The 15925-nt window shown below is 36.2% G+C and overlaps 1 protein-coding gene across 1 annotated transcript in view; it reads left to right on the top strand.

The window, feature by feature from the left end:
- CDC42BPA (CDC42 binding protein kinase alpha (DMPK-like)) overlaps positions 1–15925 on the top strand; it is a 119718-nt gene that overhangs the window by 36347 nt on the left and 67446 nt on the right. The window contains exons 5-10 of the mRNA XM_010193375.1: positions 6804–6897; positions 7685–7885; positions 8470–8718; positions 11995–12074; positions 13124–13290; positions 13738–13860. Of these exons, the coding sequence (XP_010191677.1) occupies positions 6804–6897; positions 7685–7885; positions 8470–8718; positions 11995–12074; positions 13124–13290; positions 13738–13860 (914 nt within the window). The remainder of the gene's footprint in view (positions 1–6803; positions 6898–7684; positions 7886–8469; positions 8719–11994; positions 12075–13123; positions 13291–13737; positions 13861–15925) is intronic.

Genomic DNA, 15925 nt, shown 5'->3' with positions numbered 1-15925 from the left:
CGTTATATGAAGCAGGTTTTGTTTAATATACAAACATGATGCAAGTGTTGGAGTGCTATGTAAATAATAAGGTTATGATCAAAGTTATTTATTTTGAATTCAATTGAAAATAAGCACTTTTTGGATTCCACTCCAAAGTGGAGGAGTTGTCTGTTTAGGAGAAGGCACCGTAGAGTCTTGATAAGAGGCACGGTTAATGAGGTACAACATATTCCAGTTTTCTCATGCTGCTATCTTGTGCAGCCTATCTTATTGGGATTACTGAAGAATAACTGCCAACTGTCCAAATCTAATTTGGCTCTGTGTGCATTGGTCTTTCTGCCAGATGGAGCCTAATTCTAGTTTTTCTCACTAGAATGCAGATAAACTTTAGTTGGCAGAATATGGTAAGTTTGACTTTGATATAACCCAGTACAGTGTAATGGAAAATAGAAATAAGCTCCTGGACATCAATGCCCGTAGGTTTGACAGTAAAATATGCATCAATTGACCACCATTCTCGATAGAAGTTCACTGGCTGTTTTGCTCCACGTATGTAAAGCAGACTGTCAGTATGGCATCGCTGAAGAGCTTCATGAAAACTTCACAGGCACCAAATTTTCTCCTTTCGTTGGAGTGCTGCCAAAACCAGATGTCTTCATTTTTTATCTTGGATGTAGCATTTCTGTGAGAGGAGAAGGAATGTGGAAGAAAAGCCTGTCTGAAACAGCAGAAGGGAGTGAAATAAAGTTTGCCAGACTTCTGTCCTGACAAAGGATAATTCTGTGTTCTAAAGGAATTTTAGATGAAAAGTCCAGGCATTCTGGCAGTAAAATCTTGGTTATGTTTTTTTAGAGTAGGTAACTTGGCAAAGGATAACATTTATTGTTGTAAGAGTGGATAATTATAACTATTGATGTCTGCTTTTAACCTTTTGATTTATACTTTTGGGGAATGCTCTTGCATGTATAATGAGAAAATAATGTGCTGTGAAATCCTCAATTAGGAAGAAGTTGTCTGGATTAGTTTCTTTGTGCTGCCAGTTACACCTGAAACTAATTTATTTTTCTCATCTGCTGGTATTCTAATTTGCATTGGTAGTATTGAAAAAAATACTGTTCATGTGAAGATTTTGCAGAAAAATAATTTAATGTAAGCTATTCAATTTTGTTCTTTACTATTCAAGGATAGCAAATCTTGGGGTGTGTGACCTGTTTAGGAAAATTAATTAATTTCCATACTTTTCTGATGTTAGCATTACAAATAAAAATTTGTTCTTTGAATATCCCTTTCTTAGCCTAAAATAAGCTGATAGCTCAGCTATCAAACCTTTTGATTTCAGACAGGTCCATTTCTTTCCTGAGGCTCAGCTCCCATTGCAGTTGTTGAATTTAGAACCACATAAGCCCATTTATTGTCATTTCAGTTCTATTGCTTTTTTAAGAGCTCAGCTGTGTACATGAGGACAGTCCATTAGCATTTGAAATGTTTATTCCAGTGGGGACATATTTGGCATATTGAGAAGTGCCCCTTTGCATCATCTGGCCACCTTTTTGTTGACGTTAATTACAGGGAAGGACTTGCCTTTTCCTCCATTTCTGTCTGATCATTTTTGTTTTGAAAAACAGAATAAAAACAATACAGATGAATAACCAAAGGGAGCACTTTCTGCATCATAACTCTACAGTTATGATTAAGAGATCCCTGCTGGTCACAAACTCTTGAATGCCAGCAGGGTTTTTATCACAGAAACTGAAATATGTGGGCCTATGAGTTGGTCCTCTGGCAAAAAACTTTGGTAGTGTCCAACACGACTGCTGCTTAATCATTCTGTTACATTAAATGTCTTGCATTAAATATCACTCTATTTTCGATGTATTTTTCTTTCTTTTTGTCTGGTCCCCTGCCTCCATGAGGCTGCCCATGAAACAAAATTAAGATTCTTCTGAAATCTGCTGCTTTCTGTGCTGTAGACCTGAGGAACTTCATGTGATCTTTCAAATAACTGAATAGCATTGATTCAGTAATTCAGAGAATGGCACAGATGACCTCAGGAACAGGTATACTTTGAAACCGTAAAATGATCAGATAATTCAAGTTGGAAGGCACATAATAGGGTGTCTAGTCCAACTTTCAAAATGCAAGACCTCATAATTCCTGAGGTTTCATTTAATATCAGAAATGAATCCAGGAAAAAAGATACATTCATATGTATTAAAAATTCTTTTTAGTTTGTTTTACAGCTGGAATGTGCTATGGATTTAGCATGTCTCAGAGGGAATACTTTTTCTTGAATCTTACTGAACAAATGAAATTCTACTCTGCCTCATTAGCAGAAAAATAAAAATGAATGGCAATAATCCAGATATCTGCTGTAGTCCTATTTCAGAATGTTGTTTATATTAACACAGTGAGTATGCAAAATGTTTGGGTTTAAATTATGGGTTAAGAAAGTAAACTGCTCTAAAGAGAGGTGAGTGAAGTCATCCGGATAAACAGGCCAATTTGAAGAACAGCTCCCCAAATGAAACCAAGAAGCATTATGAAAAATGCTTCATTCAAGACTTGTAATTTGTTTTTCATAAGCCTCCACTCTCATTTTCTGTGCAAGTGAAGTTTCCAGTATCACATAAGGCTGTTTTTTCCTATAGCATTCTCCAGATGAACAGAAGTAAATAAGGAAACTCTGCAAAACAAATACAAAGAGCATCGCTTTATCCAAGCTGCTGTGCAGTGCTGATTTCTTCCTACAGTCAAGGCCAATGCAGCTCAGAAAAACAGATGTCACTCCTGTACTCTGGGTTGGAGTAATGGTTTAAATAGACATACGTGTTTTTAAATAAGTTTGTTTGGTCCATATTTCTAGCTGCTTTGATTGCTGGTCTATCACTCATTCAAAAAAACCTCAAAAAACCAGAACAGCAGTCTGCTCAGTTCACATCCTACCATGGCAATGCTACAAAAAATTGCTATAAGGAAGACTTGTATTTCTTTGGGTATGCTGTGTCCCTGTGTCCCCTTAATTCACTGTGGAGTACATTTGAGGAACTTGTACTACCTTGATTTGTACCAGGTCTAACTCTGGCAACCTGTACCCGTTGCACATTGGGCTTTCCACAGAAGCTGTTCTCAAGAGTGGGGCTGAATTGTACGGGACTTGGTAGAAATCAGGGTCTCCAGAGGGCACAGTGGTGTCAGAGCAATTCCTCCAATTCAATCCTTGTTCCCACTATAAATCCGGTCCATAAAACGGCTTCCAAATGCTTATATTTTGTGAAACAGAATTATTATTTCATATTTCAAGTGAGCAGACCTTTTTATTATAGTCAACTACTTACAGGGTTATTAGAGTATTAGTGCTCCATAGCCTTCTAGCCTGATGATATTAGTTGCTTGACTGAGCACCAGTGTTATCATTGGGTGACGTTGAAATGGTTTGCCCACAATCATCTAGTAACTCTAATCTACAGGGATTCAGGCCAGTGGTCTATTCACTAAACCATGTAGCTTTTCATTATTTGCTCATTACTTTTGCCAAATTTTAGCTACTTGGTCTGGAATTTTCCTTCCTTATTACCTGCCTGAAGCAGTAAGTGTCATCTCTTTTCAGGAACAAGATCAAGAAATATGCATTAGATTTTAAATGAATAAAATATTTTTTACAAGCCCTGTGAGAAATTCGTCTGTTCTGGGATATTGAGACACTGTTGAAATCCAGGAGAGAATCTTCCCTGAGTCATGGAGTCTTATTTTCATTCTTCTGCCCACCATGTAGATATTTTCAGGTTATATTTTTCCCCCACTGTGTTAGTTGTTACGATTTTTCTAACAACTCAATGCAGAGTTTGGTCTTTAAATGCTTTGCCATTTTTTTGTGCTGTAGGTTTGCACTGTTTGAGAACTGTAAGAATGAAGGGACTTGCCTTGCAATTTTGGGAGGTGTTGGTAAATAGACACTAGAAAGTGTGGAGGCTCTTTGTTGTTAATATTGCTCTTTCTTTTGGTGCAAAGAAGATTCCTGTGCAACAGAACAAAAATTGGACATGAGAAAAGAGGAATTAGAGAAATAGGAAGCCAGTGGGAATGGAAAGGGGGTCTGGGAAGTGACTATGGGAAATACTCACTGCTGAGAACTGAGATGGGAGACAAAGGTTGGTTAAATGTGTACATGCAGAGAGACTAGGACTTAAGAGTGAAGAAGCTAAGAGTGAAAGGAGGTCAAAGGGAAGGAAATTTGGGGTTGATAGGAGGATTGGACGTCTCAACTTTTGAGGTGAGTCTAGGAGGCAGGGAATGATAGGAATAAAACTGCAGTCAAGGTGGAAGCGGTGCAAAGAGGGAACAAGTTCATACAGTGAAGAAACTGGGATAAGCCAGGGAGTGTGGAATGGATGTGAAGAGGGAAGACCATGCTCTGTTTAGAGCAGGAGAAGAATCAGTTCTGGCACTAAAGGAGTTACCAAATGTCCATGTTCAAAACAAAAACCTGGCACAACACTCATAACTAATGGAATCCTACAACTGCAGGCTCACTAGAGATGTGAGTTTTATCACCTACTATTTTTCCCCGTAATGACCACCTTCAAACTCTTCAGCTACACCGGTAATAATTACCTGCCTTCCTTGTTCCCCTCTGGGGCTCATAATTTTCTTAACTTTGCTTACAGCCTCCTCTGCTCTGCAGGTGCCAGCAATTCTTGTCTTTCAAACTGTCTTTTATTAATGTAGTTCAGTTGAATTCAGAACAGTTGTTCATAACCCATACCTTCTGTTACAAGATCTGAAAAGAATTTGTATGCATTGAGTTGGTCTCTTTTTTTTTCTCTTAGCTGTAAAGAATGTTCTTAGGAAGTTATTACTGAGCCTTACAGACTTCGCTTTGCAAGAAATACTTGTTCCTCTATGCTTTCAGTGTTGTTTGAAGGTTTGGTTTTGCACAGTGTTGACAACAGGATGAGATTTTTCATGTTCTCTGCTGTTTAGTGAGATTGAATGGGGGAGGTTGGTATGATGATGATGATTGTTATTATTTCTCTTGGGAATATATTAAAAGGTAGAACATGGATAAATGGAGCCTCAAGGGTGACTCATGTTTTTGTTTAGCTTGAACTAGGTCCAACTTCTAAGAGGAGCTTGATTTTTTTATTTTTTTTTTAAGATGCGTGTTTTAAACTCAAGTTATAATTCCAGAGGTCCCAACAAGCATGTGTTTGTTTTTATCTAGGAACATGTTTAAGGAATGTTTTTGGTGGGTAAATGTAAAATAAATAAAATTATCTTAATCTGGAGGTTGCAAATCTTTGGCATATTTAGTGTTAGCAAAAATCAAGTGGAAGAATGTTATTTAGGGAATGGATTCAGTTAACTTTTATGATTTACTTTGTAAAGAGTTGTCTGTATGCTCAGTTGCAAGAAATGAAAGTATGATTTCTTAAGTAGCGTTTGCCTTTTACTTTATAAATGTTTCTGCATGTTTTGAAGGTGACTAAAAGTTGTTTTCAGCATGGGCCACTTCCTGCTTGTCTTTGGGTGACGCTAGTTCAGAAAGTACTTTTCTTCAAAACAACATTCTGTTACCATATTAATTGTCACTGAGTGTATAACAGTGCAACACCTTCATGTCGTTGCTTCTATAATGTTGTTCAACGTGCGGTTCTGGTTTTTTTGCCATTATAAATTATCCGTAAACATAGTTTATAACTCAATTTTTATTCAAAAAAAAAAAAACAACAAAACTTTGTTGTAATGTGCAATGTGAGTATCTTAGCTTGTGAGTATTTTGATAGTTCTCTTCAAAGTGACAAATCGCTTGTTAGGGGAGTGAAGCAAACTGAGTGCTTCACTTGTCTGTTTTAGGGGATTTGAACATATGTCTTACAAACTGACTGTTCACTGAGAAAGTATTCATAGCGCTTTATAGATACAGTTGTAATTTGCATTTAGAATACAATAGATAAGGTTAGAGTAAGCATGTAAGAATGTAATAATGTCATATATTTAAAAAATGTTCCTTAATGGATATTTATGAAAACTGTAATGAAAAGGAATTTCCACGTTTGATCCTAGTTTGTAAGTTGAACAATAAATGCTCCTCTGGTAACTTAGAGCGCATAGATGTTTTTGTCCTAGTTAGCTGCATACTGAGGGCATACACTTTATCTGTATTTCAGTACACAGCTATCTGTAAAACACAAGACCAAAAAAAAAAAAAGAGTTGAACTGGCAAAATAAGAGTATTTATTATGTTGCCTGCTTAGAAAGATTTTTTTTTTCCTTGTGTATCATGACCTGATACACAAGGATCATGGCTGTGTTGGTCATTTTGGGAGAAGAATGACAGCCATATGTAGTGAGCTGGGATGTACCTGAAAGAAAACTGTTGAAGAAAGACACTACAGTTAAAAATGTGTTAGTTATGTTAGGATTTTACTGACTTTTGTTCTGTAGTAAAACTTAGTGATTAATTTCTGGCTTCACAATAGGCGTGCATCTTTCGCTTGAGAGGACTTCACTGAAATTCTTGATGACTTAAAAGTTTCATGTACAAAAGTTTGAAAGAAGTAATATTCTCCTATCTACCTGAGAGAGATGAGAGGAATTTAACCACACAATTCTTACTAAAATTAACAGACATTATACGGTTTGATCTACAGCCCCTGTCATGAAATGTTCCTGGTGCAAATTTTACCATATGATGAGTGATTGTGTTCTGTCTACTGATCTGTTGCTGGTTTTGAATTATAAGAGTGTTGCAGAGTTAATGCTTGGACTATATGTTGTGCAACTCATTTCTGTACTAATTCTGAAATGTGTTTGAATTGCAGGGATATTAAACCAGACAACATCTTGATGGATATGAATGGACATATTCGATTAGCAGATTTTGGTTCTTGTCTGAAACTGATGGAAGATGGAACGGTAAATTAGGAATAATGATATATTTCTAAACACATTTTCTTTAGTCCTTTGCTAGCTACTAAAATGTGTGCTAATAAAGAGGAAAGGTACTAAAATGGAATTGTAATGGTATTGGTATGCAACTAACCTTGGTTCAAAATATGGCTGCACACTGCTTGGATTTACCGTATATTAAAATCTTTTTAGATGCACATAAAGAAAGAGAAGCTGCACTGTCTGTACTGAGTAGGTGTTTCTTGATGAACTACGAATCTCTGTTTTTAGCTCTGAGCTTAAGCTTTTATTGAAAATGTAAGCTTTAGGATGAGATACTGAAATACTATGATGTGCTAATTGTAGTATATTTAACTTGCACAGCATATAGTAGGTGTGACTAGAATGTAATTGTGTATGTAAATATAAAGGAAAATGTAAATGTAAATTGTGTGTGTGAATGTGAAGTATGTTATCATGTACCACAGTGTTACAAAGTATTTGAGTCAATATATGTTATTACCTAATCTATAATTGCTTAACAGCACTAAGCCCAAAAATTGTCAGTTTTGTTCTTCCTATGTTAAGAGATACTTTTGAGTTTAGCAAAAGTATATTATTGGGATGCCCATGTATGTAGTGCTCTGGATGCTTAAATATTTTTTTATTAATTTAGAAGCCTTTGTTTGTGTTTAGTTGTTGTTGTTATAACCAGAACACTAGGCTAAATTTACATATACATGCACAGTGCCACAAACACCAGTGTCTGTAATGGTGAAAGTTGATTTTACTCCTGGAAATGTAACTTCCACAGGTCCAGTCTTCAGTGGCAGTTGGAACACCAGACTACATCTCTCCAGAAATCTTGCAGGCCATGGAAGATGGAAAAGGGAAGTATGGGCCCGAGTGTGACTGGTGGTCCCTAGGCGTTTGCATGTATGAAATGCTTTATGGAGAAACGCCCTTTTATGCTGAGTCCTTGGTGGAGACCTATGGGAAAATAATGAACCACAAAGTTAGTGCCCTTTCTCTTTCTGTCTCTCTCTAAGCTAATTTTTAATAAGTAATAGAGTAACTTGGAAGCTTACTTAAAAATAAGTTTTTATGTACTAGTCATGTTAGTGTTCATAAATACGGAACAAAAATATGCTTCCATATAGTAAGTTTATGGTTATAGATTGCAGATGGCTTTGCTTTAGGATAAAGCAGTTAAAAACCAAAAATCTGGGTTTGAAAACATGGCTGTTAGTTCACTCTGTTTAGTAAATCTTGGCTACATTAAATCACTCTTTTAGCATTACTTTCTTCTGTCGGATCCATTTTTTGGCTTATGCAGAAGATTCTTAAATGTTCTTCCACATGGAGATACATGTAGAATTCAACAGCACAAGAGAAATTTAAATAAAGAATTAAAGGAAACAAAAAAAATTCCGTAGTTTCTATCATTTGGGGAAGTCTTTTTTCTTAGAAACGTTACTGCATATATTTAAGAACCGACATATTTGCACATTTATTTCTCTACATAATAATTTTCACTAAGAGTGATTTTTCCAACATTTTCTTGGTAATAAACTATTTTCTCTTATTTTAATCTTTAAGGAGAGGTTTCAGTTTCCTGCTCAAGTGACAGATGTGTCTGAAAGTGCAAAGGACCTCATCCGAAGGCTCATTTGTAGCAGAGAGCATCGACTTGGACAAAATGGGATAGAAGACTTTAAGAACCATCCATTTTTCGCTGGGATTGATTGGGACAACATTAGAAACTGTGAGGCACCTTACATCCCAGAAGTCAGCAGCCCTACTGATACCTCAAACTTTGATGTGGATGATGATTGCTTAAAAAATTCTGTAAGTATAGAAATGACATTTTGACTAATCTGCTTTTGTAGTATACTTTACAACAAAATATATGTCAATGGCAGTTAATTTCTGTGTGTTTGTTGCGCGTAAATGGCAAAAGTTTGTGGTTAATTAACTTCACCCGTGCTTTAGCTTTCCTAACCTGATGTCTGGCTGCTTGGAGAACTACTTTGTATTTCTTCCAGCTAACGTGTTCTTGTTTCCACTCCCTGTAGACTTTCCTTTTGCGCCCAAGTAAGTCCAGGAGCTACTTGTTGATCCACGCAGACCTCCTGGCATTCTTGCCTGCCTTTGTCTTTCTTGGGATGCACTGCTCCTGGACTTGGAGGAGGTGGTCCTTGAATATTAACCAGCTTTATTGGGCCTCACTTCCCTCCAGGGCTTTATCCCATGACGGGGCTTTATCCCACTTCCCTCCAGGGCTTTATTCATGCCAAGCAGATCCCTGATGTTTTCTTTGTTGAAAGATGCATCCTGCTGTTTGCATGTGAGGTGAAGCATTTTCACGGTTTTTGCTTTTGTTTTCTGAACTGCCTGTGCATCTTATTTCCACTGAGCTTCCTGGACCTGCAGATAAGCAGTAGGCAACATGAACTGATACAGGCAGGGTGATCATTATGTGCATTCTCTTTCTTTGAGCTGCACAGTTAAACGGTTAAAACACTTTGACTAGATGAAATCCAGTGGTAGACGTATGTGTATTATATCTCAGAGTCCTTTCATATAGGCATATTAAGCAAACCGGTCTGGCTGCATAGGACAACTTACATTCTTTTTTTCATTTTTTCCTCACTTGCTTCTGGTATTCCCATTTTCCTTCACAACAAAAGCGTTTTTTCTTGAAACATTTTTATACAGATACTTTGCGTATCTATTTGCATATTATTTTCTCCAGGAATAGCTATCAGAGTTGGGTGGCAGGAATGGATGCTGTGTGTAGCAAGTCTTTGTGAAGCTGAAATACCTTTTGGAAGTTGTTCACACATTCTAATGTTGTCTGGTTCAGGGGTCTTCCTTTGCGGAGCCTTATCTCCCAGCTGAGACTCTAAAGTTGCTTGAGCGGTGTGAATGTTTTCTCATTGTAAAGAAGCAGGGAGCTGCAGGTGAAGAAGCAATGCTGTTGGGATGAGTTATTGGACTCAGCTGTGAAAACAGAGTCCAATTTTTAATTTACTTTAGATGTTTTGGGGTGAAAAACAATGCCATTGAACTGTTAAAGATGGACGTTAGTTTCTGGACCTTCATTTTCAGTTTACTGATTTGAAACATCTGAAGCTAGTTTTTTGTTTTGCTGAATTTAAGAAGGTTACACTTCTACTGTTTGCTTTCACACCTAGCATCCCTGAAGAAACCTAGCGTGAGGCATTGCATGACTAAAAATATTTTACGTTTTTGCTTCAACTAGTGGACATAGTATTTAGTATAGTTTCTCCTCAAATTCTTATATCTAACTTGGAGGTGTTTTCCCTGCCATCTTTCATACACGTCTTGTGAGGAAAGTTCACATACTTGCATTACTATTACAGAAGTCAGCGCTACAGCACTGAAGCTGTAGTGATTTTTTTTTTTTTTTTTTTAAATGCTTTGCTAGGTTTGAATGGCATACAGCCAGTGAGGAATACCCAGTGCTGAAGATAAAAGGCAGCGTTGAAAAGCCATGACTGTTATTGTTCTGCCTAAACTTGGAATGAGGCCATGGTGATATCGAAAAATTATATACGTCATAATTAAATTAAAGCAGTATGTTAAAAGTACACATAAACACAAAAGGCAAAACAGCATGGTTCAGGCAGCCTAAGTTCTGCATGGTTTTAGTTTTCAGCTGTTTGACTTAGTTGCCTTACTGATAGGTATGATAGATACAGATTCAGTTATAATTTTGTCAGTATAATAATACAGTTGAATTAACACCAGTAGCAGGAAACAAGTATTTTCATTTCTGCCAAAGAATCAGCAAAGAAACAAATTCTTCACCAAATCGTACATCATTATCCATAGATACAGTATTTTAGAACCAACTTTGTTACCTGTGTAGTACCTGAAAACTGTCATATGAGCTGTTAAAATCACACAATTATGCATTTGGTGTTTAAGTTATTCATAAAGACAGTTTTGAAACTCGAATCTATGAATAATGAGGTTAAAATTTAAAGGAAAAATAAAGAACTTTAGTGTGTAATAATTGATATTTTTATTATCAATTACTGGAAAGTTTAGGCTTTGTCATTTGGTCTTGTCCACTGTTTCCAAAATGCCCAACGATATGGAATTGATGTACTTAAAGAATCTAGTCATGTCATTGATGTTGCATTTTATTCTGGGAATGCTTTTTTAATGTGAAGATTTTTGTCTGCTAAAAGGTGAAGGTTGTGATGTAATGTAGCTGATGCCACCACTGGAAAGGTAATTTTTATTTGATTTGAATACAGGCTTATTGTCTTGTGCTGAGTTTTATATATGAAAATGTACAGCTGAATCCTTCTTTTTATTTTGCTTGAGTTTAGAAAAAATCTTTGTGTTACCTTTCTTAAAATTTAGAACATTTTAGCACTTTTCATGTGATAATCTTCTTCTTAGGGAGCTTCTTTTGAAGACCATTAAGGCCATTTCTAGTGTAGCAACAAACCTTAAACCCAGGAAACTTTTAACAGGATATTTAACAAGAATATTAGAACTTATAATAGTTGGAGTAATAGAGCAACAACATTATTTAGCCTGAGGAGAGGCTCAAAGATTTGTCTTGATTTGTAGTTCTTTGGCAGGAAAAAGGAGCAATGAAGGAAGAAATGATCAAAGCACTTATGAGATTAGAAAACTCTGTTGCATTACTCCTTTTCAGTAAATGTCTGAGTATTGATGTGCCCAAATAGAGACAGCCCACTCAGAAGCAGGGTTGGTAAGTCTTCAGGCAGGACGCCCTGCTGACTGAATAGTGGAGAGGAGCATAGGAGGGAATAAAAGGTGATAATCTTTGTGCTAAGAGCTTCCTGGCGAAAGGAAGGAATGAATTGGCTTTTAATGTGTGTAATACTCTGGTTTCCTCCAACAATAGCCTGTTTAATTAGAAATACATTTTTATGCAAGCATCCTTTAATTTTGTATATTGCATGCTATTATAAATAGATTTAGGTTGTGCCATTTCACATTTGGGCTGTAGGTAAGGGTGACTGTGAATATAGTTAATACGGTATTAAACTTGAAAATCTTTTTATTTTTAAGTCTGACAGGATATTAATTACTCAACTGCCCTATTATTTTTTCTAGGAAACAATGCCTCCACCATCGCACACTGCATTTTCTGGCCATCATTTACCATTTGTGGGTTTCACCTATACAAGTAGCTGGTAAGTTAAGAGTTCCAAAATTGTCTGTAGGATACTTACATAATATCTTAAGCTTCTGTCTGAAACCAGCTGCAAACAGATACCAAAGAGTGTGGTTTATTGAGGAAATTACTATTCCATAATCTGAAATGCTGTCTGTCCAAAACAATGAGCTCTCTGTAGGTAAAATTTACATGAATTTAAAGGTCAGCACCTGTCTTCAGAGGAGTTCTGTTGAGAAAGATGCTTTTCAGACAATGTATGAAGTTAACTGCATATGACAAAGTTAATACCAGATGTGTGGACCCAGAGAGAATGTAGCTTATTAGACTTCAAAAATGGTTTTATTTCTAGTCCTTTGGTGCTCTTGTCAGTCTGAATGGAACTTTAAAAAAAAAATGCTTCTATTGATATTTGGTATTAATGTGGTATTTGTCATGTTCATCTCTACTGCTGAATTAAACAGTAACAAGGAAGTCAATGTACTCTCCTAGATCATTTATGAAAATAAATAATTATTACCACCACTGAGAAGCCATATTTCTACAAACACATATGCTTAATGCTGGTTATGTGAGATGTTCTAGTGAGAAGGATTGTTTGCCTAAGTAGTATATGTGTACATGAGTATCCACAGAATCAGAGCCACAGCATTTCTGATATGTATGTGCCCTAGCTGTTATGTCATAATTTCACACCATTCGGTATGATTGTTGTCTTTAAATTATTTAGGAAAGTTAATTATTTTAAACTATTGTATTTTAACTGTTATTGTAAAACTACTATCTAGATTGTTGCTTTTTGCTATCTGAGTAATGTAGACTGTCCATAATGATAATTTTTAATCAAGAGTTCATTCACTTTTATGTAACAAAAATGCATTGAGAAGATCAGTCATGCTAGGTAAAAAGGAATTCAATTTTTAATGAACACATACCAACAATGTATTGTTTGGCTGTATAACAAATGACACAGTAATTAATAATTTAAACAATTATTTATTGGTTGGGTTTTTTAAATCATTTTAAATACGGTGTAAAATCTAGTACTGTTTAATTTTTTCCCCCCAGTGTGCTTTCAGACCGCAGCTGTCTAAGACTGACTGCTGGACCGCCCTCCATGGATCTTGATGCCAGCATTCAAAGAACGCTGGAGGATAGTTTAGCAACAGAAGCTTATGAGAGGAGAATAAGACGTCTAGAACAGGAAAAGCTTGAACTTAGTAGAAAACTGCAAGGTATAGTCAATAATAATTTAAAAAAAAAATCACTTTTTTGACTGAGATTAGCTTGCAGCTTTGTAAGGTATGGGTTATACTGTAGAAAAAATAATGGAATGCTTTCTAGCAGAAAAGAATTCTCTTCATTATTTCAATTGGCAAATTAAACTGCTGTTGCTCTTTATGCTTAAAATATTCCATGTATGCAACTTCTTACAACATGCTAACTATATTTGCACCATGCCTTGGTTACTATGGCATAAAGGTTTCATTCTTAAAACCTCTAAGAACTTAGTTTATCCAGGTGACAATTGCCAAAAAATTGGCACCTAGCAGTTGGAAATCATAAATTGTACAATCCTCAATGGAGGGGCTTTTTGGCACATCTTAATTTAGAAGGGGTATCTTTGACATCCTCACATGTCAGGTGTGTAATTTGTCCCTCTCTCTTCCATCTTTTTCTAGAGTCTACCCAGACAGTCCAGGCTCTGCAGTATTCAACAGTGGATGGCCCAATAACAGCAAGCAAAGATTTAGAAATTAAAAGTTTGAAAGAAGAAATTGAAAAGTTGAAGAAGCAGGTAACAGGTATGTTATAAATAATAATGTAAAAACTGTAACAGGAAACAATATTTTGACAAGATCTTTTCTTACAGCATAATGTTTTACTTTGCTTTTGGAAAGAATCTTCCAGTCTATTTTTACTTCTCATTTAACCCTTTGCCCTTCACTGATAACTCAACACTCAACTTAATATTCAGTACTTCAGTAATTCAAGTTGCAAGGGAGAAGGAGGATTTCAATGACTTCTGCTATTATTATCAGTGGCACAGTTCCACTAGTGTTAAACTGTGGTGTTGCTAAAGTGCATGGATGTGAATCAGGCTCTACCTGAGAATCTGTGAAACCATGACCAGTTTCCTTAGTACTACTACTTTTGTTTTCTTTTTTTGTTCATCCTGCAATGTGTACTGCATGATCAGGTGGAGCACTTATTTGGTTATTTTTGGCAGTATCAGAAGATACTGCAGTCCTTTCAGAAGTCATAGTCACTGTAGCATACCTTAGCATTTGTTGCTTTGTACATCTCGCCACTCTGGTATGCAGGTACATAGGTAGTAAACTGGAGAGGAGGGAGGTGTTGCTTCTTGTTTACTTGAGTAAACATGAGGAGTGAACGCTTTAGCCTAGCAGTTTTAATAATCTAAAATATATTTGATGGGTGATTTGTTATGTTTTAAGCATCAATTGATGTTTTTCATTATCTCATTTTCTCTTGAATCTTCCTTGGAAGGGCCAAATTTGTGATACGTGATCACAATTTTGATTATATTTGTATTTTCTTTGAAACCACAGAAGTTTATGGTGTGTTGTTGCTTAATGCATTGTAACTGGATGTGGAGTAAAAGCTAAGTCAAACTGAGGTTGTGGTTGTGTATTTTATTGGAACTTTTAGAAAAGTATGGGTTATCTGCAAGGTTGGTTGTGTGCATGAAACTACAGTGATACTGAGTTTTCCAAGTGGCAAATCTCTGCCACCAAAATGAGTTCTGCTCACAGCTGTGTGGCCCCTCCTGTCTCTGTGCATGCCCCAGACTCTCTTGAGTTTAATTCACTCAATTAAGGCAACTATCTAGATTGAGAGAATTTAATTAACCCATGATCCGATAAATCAACACAAGGTGGGCAATAGGAACATACAAGGAAAGGGAGATGAGAGGGGGAAGAACCACCACTCAGCTTTGCTATCAATGAGCTGTCATTTCTTACAGAACTAAGCATAGATTTTCCTTCCATTTAATTCCTTCGCTTCTGAGAGTTTGTGAAGATTTTATGGACTATTTAGTCTATCAACTGTGTCAGTACTGTAAGTTTTGAAATCTGTACAGATAAAGAGCTGAATTTCTTTCATTAATGGCCTACTGCCTTTCTTTAGAAAAGAAAAAAAACCAAACCAGAGATCTAGTCAAAAAAGCAAAGATCTGCTTAGCCCAGTATCCTGTGTCTTTACTGGAGACATTTTGGGAAAGTGTCAAAAAAATTCATTATATCCAACTCCATCATTTTTCCAGCCTTACTCTCCCAGATTCTGGAAATTCATGTTTAAAGACCTTCCAGAGAGAGAGCTTCTGTTGCACCACCATGTTGAATATAGCTGTTAGTAAACCAATTTGCTGTCTGTTTAGGTAATATCTTTTTAGCCTACTTAAAAAGTTAGCTACTGATACTAATATTCAGTATTCTTCATTTGATGCTTCAAATTAAGTTAAAGGGAGTTTTCTCTCATAATGATTCATAGCATAGGACTTCTGCTGTCCTGCTCTTGAGAGCAAAGACATCTTCAAAGAGAAAGAAAGGAGGATTTAGGAAAAATTAACAAGATTTATAGAGACTGTTGAGTATCAGGACTAGAACCATGGAAATGGGGAGAAGAAATCCAATTCCTATTGTCAATTCAAATAGAAAAATGTCTGCATATTATGTGAAAGAAAAATCAGACACGAGTAATGGCAGATGGATCTCTATTTTATTTTATTTTAACCATATCTTCTTACCTGTGGCAAGGGAAAAAACCTAGCAAGAAAAGTTGGAGGAAGCTACAAAAAAGATTTGTTCTGGTTTGTACTTGTGAAGACTTCATTTAGTTCCTGAA

This window comes from Mesitornis unicolor, unplaced genomic scaffold (assembly GCF_000695765.1).
Source record: "Mesitornis unicolor isolate BGI_N332 unplaced genomic scaffold, ASM69576v1 scaffold5971, whole genome shotgun sequence".
Classification (NCBI taxonomy): Eukaryota; Metazoa; Chordata; class Aves; order Mesitornithiformes; family Mesitornithidae; genus Mesitornis; species Mesitornis unicolor.
This window is presented reverse-complemented; position numbering and strand designations above follow the sequence as displayed.